General features: G+C 31.5%; 2 protein-coding genes across 2 annotated transcripts in view; both read right to left on the bottom strand.

The window, feature by feature from the left end:
- Positions 1-1,550, bottom strand: part of HELRODRAFT_172188 (hypothetical protein) — a gene marked incomplete at both ends in the record, with an annotated part of 7,001 nt that extends 5,451 nt beyond the window's left edge. The window contains 5 exons of the mRNA XM_009018868.1: positions 245-314; positions 504-667; positions 864-952; positions 1,200-1,307; positions 1,479-1,550. Of these exons, the coding sequence (XP_009017116.1) occupies positions 245-314; positions 504-667; positions 864-952; positions 1,200-1,307; positions 1,479-1,550 (503 nt within the window). The remainder of the gene's footprint in view (positions 1-244; positions 315-503; positions 668-863; positions 953-1,199; positions 1,308-1,478) is intronic.
- Positions 1,551-3,207: 1,657 nt separating this feature from the next.
- The window catches only part of HELRODRAFT_191614 (hypothetical protein), a 6,787-nt gene continuing 5,224 nt past the window's right edge, over positions 3,208-4,770 (bottom strand). Inside the window, exons 12-14 of the mRNA XM_009018867.1 lie at positions 4,286-4,420; positions 4,020-4,106; positions 3,208-3,714 (exon numbers count right to left, since the gene is read on the bottom strand). Coding sequence (XP_009017115.1) covers positions 3,628-3,714; positions 4,020-4,106; positions 4,286-4,420 — 309 coding nt within the window. The 3' untranslated portion in view covers positions 3,208-3,627. The remainder of the gene's footprint in view (positions 3,715-4,019; positions 4,107-4,285; positions 4,421-4,770) is intronic.

The raw sequence follows: 4,770 nt of genomic DNA, 5'->3' as shown, positions 1-4,770 counted from the left end.
TGGTGATGATGATGGTGCTGTTGATGATGATGTTGGTGATGATAATGATAATGATGGTGATGATGATGATGATGGTGGTGATGATGATGATGGTGGTGATGATGATGATGGTGGTGATAATGATGATGATGGTGGTGGTGATGATGATGATGGTGAAGAAGAACAAAAAGATGATGATCAAAAGAATGATGATGATCAAAAGAATGATGATGATGATGATTGTGATCGTCATCATTATCATAACCTTTGGGCGTTGTCGAGAACTTGCTCCCAGTTTTTCGTCAACATATTTTGCCTCATCTTCTCAATCAGGCCTTCAAAAAAATAAAAAAAAATAAAATAATAATAACAACAACAACAGTAATAATAATAATAATAATAATAATAATAATAATAATAATAATAATAATAATATTTTATAAATAGTAAATGTAACAGTATTAATAACTTTAAGAATAATAATTTTTACGAAAAATCGTCAAAAGATTAGCATGCATTCGAACCCGGTAGGTATTGTCCGTAGGTCACAATCAGCTGGTTGATCAACTCTAAAATTTCGTCGTCGGCGGAGGTCTTTTTGTTTGTGTTGTTGGTGCTGTTGTTGTTGTGTAGTTGTATGTATTTGACTTTTCCCAAAATGGCATCTGGGTGTTGTTTGCCTTCGACTCTGTCGTTGTTTGTTTGTTTGTTTGTTTGAAGTAGCAGTTTTCGTTGTTTGTTTGTTTGTTTTTTGTTTGAAATAGTAGTTGTCATCACCATAACCACCACCACCAACAACAACAACACCACCAACAACAACAACACCACCAACAACATCAACAACAACAATAATAACAATAATAATAATAATAACAATAACAAACCCTAGAGATCTATCGAAAAACAAGTGGGACTTTTTCGACACGGCCATATCTGGGTGGTTCAGATCTAGCCAGCCTTTCAGAGCAAATATCTAAAAACACAAAACAACAACAACAATAATAAAAATAATAATAATCATAATAATAATAATAATAATAATAGTGGGTCATTCATTCTTAGCTTCATGGCCTTCTTGAATTAAATTCCACACAATCATACAATCAATCAAATCCACAGACACCCCAGCACCATCACTATCATAATAAAAATAATAATTATTATTGTTGTTATTATTATTAATTATAATTATTATGGTAATTATTATGACCTATTATGACCTGCTTGTCGAGATAGCATAGATTCATTTTGATAGAGCGGTCTATGTACTCTCTGGCTTTGTCAGGCTTGCGGAGCATCATTAACAGCAGGCCGGCATAGTAATACGACTGTTGCGGTAAAATTATCATAAATTATGTTAATTAGTTACTTTTAAATTATGCTTATAATTTATACTTCGTCATGATGACTGTCATCACGGTACGACAATATAATAATAATAACAATGATAATAATAATAATAATAACAATAATAATAATAATAAATTATATTAAAATACTTTGGCGTTTCCCTCTTTTCTTTCAGTTTTCAACTTGCTCTCAAGAATTTGAATTGCATCCTTCTCTTTCATTTTGAAATCGTTTGAAAATAATTTTCATTTTTATTTCCCCTGTTTTAGAGAGAGAGAGAGAGAGAGAGAGAGAGAGAGAGAGAGAGAGAGAGAGAGAGAGAGAGAGAGAGAGAGAGAGAGAGAGAGAGAGAGAGAAAGAAAAGAGAACACAGACACACACACCACACACACACACACAGACAGACAGACACACACACAGACAGACAGGCACACACACAGACAGACATGTAGGGATCAAATATTTATTTATTAACTATCTCATATATTAATTATTATTAAAGATTATTGCAATTTCAATGTTACTTAATCTATGTTAATTTTTATGTCTTTGCTTCTCTCTCGACTTCTGCCCTTTTTCCCCAGAGCTTGTAAACGAAACAGTTCGAGATTCACGTGGGAATAAAGATAATATTTTATTACGCCTGAAGTGTGTTTGTTTTATTTATTTTAACTCACAACAAGGTGTCTTGTTAGTAGCATAAGCATAAGTTCGTACTAACAAATTGGGATTAGGTAACATTGAAAATTGCAATAATCTTTAATAATAATTAATATATGATATAGTTAATAAATAAATGACATATACAGAAGTAATTAATTTTCACAATCACCTAAAACCCGGGCCGACTTATGAATATGCAGCATGGCGACAGTGGCTCCGATGTAAACGTCTTGCTTGTTTAGTAGGGCTTCAAATTGTCGCAAACTTTCTTGTAGCTGTCCTAAAATCAGTCAGTATATGTAAACGCATGACAAACAAACAAACATACAAACGAACATACAAACATTCACACAAACGAACATACAAACAAACATACATACAAACGTACATACAATTATTCACACAAACGAACATATATACAAACAAACACAAATGTACATACAATCATTCACACAAACGAACATACATACAAACAAACAAAAGGGAGGACCTTGCAATAGCAATGAGATGGCATTGAAATATATAAGAATGGGATCATCCATGTACTTCATTCTTGCCTCTGAAACAATTGTTTGCATGTGCTGGTAACACTTTTCTCGACTCCAATATATTAAACTGCCCTACAATTAATAATAATTATTAATAATAACGTTGATAATAATTTTAATAATAATTAATTAGTAAAAAATTATTGCTTGATTGAAAAAAAAACAAAAAATTCCCTTACCATTAGAGCAAAATCCTCTTCAGCCATTTTTTTTAATTAATTATGGATTATAATATAATATAAATTTTAATTAATTTAAATTAATAATTTATTTATTAACTTTATTTCTTTGTTTTTTGAAATACTCAATAATTAAATAGATAAATAAATAAATGATTTTTTTTTATTATAAATTACTTCGAAAAACTTCCCATAAATAAACGAAATCGCCGAATCGGACATTTAAAATTTAAAGGCCGTCACGTAGCAACACACACTGCTTATAAACAATAGACAAAACATAATCTCTATACATTTCAGTGAAAACATAGATAAAAAATCTGGGCTAGAAATATATAAATACTTTAATAAATAATACTATAATATTTAATAAAAATTGTATACAAAATGGCCTTATATCTAAATATATATACTTATACACACACACGTATATATACATACATACAGCATGTATTTGACTATATATACTTTGCATTACTTTATGCATATAATACTGCTAACATAATATTTTATTCGTAATAATATAATATACTACATATAATAGTATTAATTTTAAACTTTTTGTCCTTTATCCTGCCTCTATATTCCACCTTTTCTCTCTCTCTTTCTTTTTTTGTCTGTTTGTCTGTCTCTTTCTCTTTCTCTCTTTATATATATATATATATATATATATATATGAATAAATAAATAAATATATATATATATAAATTATATGATTGAAATTATTTTAAACGCAATCGAAACAACGATTAATAAAGTGATAATTCTCAAATATTTGATGATGATAGTAATGACGACGACGACGATAATAATAATAAAATAGTAATAACAACAACAACAACAATAATAATAATAATGATGATGATGAGGAAGAGGAAGAGAAGGAAAAGAGGAGGACAACGATGTGGTCAAAAGTTCATGCCCCCTTCAGAAACTGGCATGCTGACAACGGCCGTTAATATTGGGTTGATGTTGTTTTCCGTACAGAGTAGAACCTTGAAATAATAATAATAATAATAATAATAATAATAATTATTATTATTATTATTATTTATTATTATTATTATTAGTAGTATTCAAAATCAACAAATACAAAGACAAACTCAAGGGCAACCTTAAAGAAAATTTTAAACATTATAAAATAATTCCTAAAACATTTTAAATATCTCCAATAGGACATCATCATTGTCATCATCATCATCATCATTGTCATCATCATCATCATCATCATCATCATCATCATCATCATCATCATCATAATCATCATCATCATTGTCATCATAATCATGAATACGCAAACCTTGATGACGTCGGCAAACGTTTTATCGGTGACGCAATAGGCAAACGTCGATGTTCTGTATGATAGACTCGGTCCTATCGCCGGCAACTGATGACGATGATGATGATGATGAAGTTGTTGACAATAGTGATGATGATGATAGTGGATATGATGCTGATGATGATGACGATGATGATGAGGTTGTTGACGATGATGATGATGATAGTGAAGATGATACTGATGATGGTGATAACAATGATTAAGTCAATAACGAACAGCAAACCAACGAAAATAATATTGTCCAGAATGTTATAGAATCCAGGATCATACACGAAGGCTATGAAATAGTGATGGCACGATACATTTAGGGATGTGTTTTGTACCGATATACACATCTTAAAAGTCGGTCCTAGGCCAGTTACCTCGAACGGTTAAGCGATTGATTATGAATCAATTGACTGATTGGTTGGTGATTGACAGATTGATAGATAGATAGATAGATAGGTAGGTAGGTAGGTAGGTAGGTAGGTAGGTAGGTAGGTAGGTAGGTAGGTAGGTAGGTAGGTAGGTAGGTAGGTAGGTAGGTAGGTAGGTAGGTAGGTAGGTAGGTAGGTAGGTAGGTAGGTAGGTAGGTAGGTAGGTAGGTAGGTAGGTAGGTAGGTAGGTAGGTAGGTAGGTAGGTAGGTAGGTAGGTAGGTAGGTAGGTAGGTAGGTAGGTAGGTAGGTAGGTAGGTAGGTAGGTAGGTAGGTAGGTAGGTAGGTAGGTAGGTAG

Source organism: Helobdella robusta, assembly GCF_000326865.2.
Source record: "Helobdella robusta unplaced genomic scaffold HELROscaffold_23, whole genome shotgun sequence".
Lineage (NCBI taxonomy): Eukaryota > Metazoa > Annelida > Clitellata > Rhynchobdellida > Glossiphoniidae > Helobdella > Helobdella robusta.
This window is presented reverse-complemented; position numbering and strand designations above follow the sequence as displayed.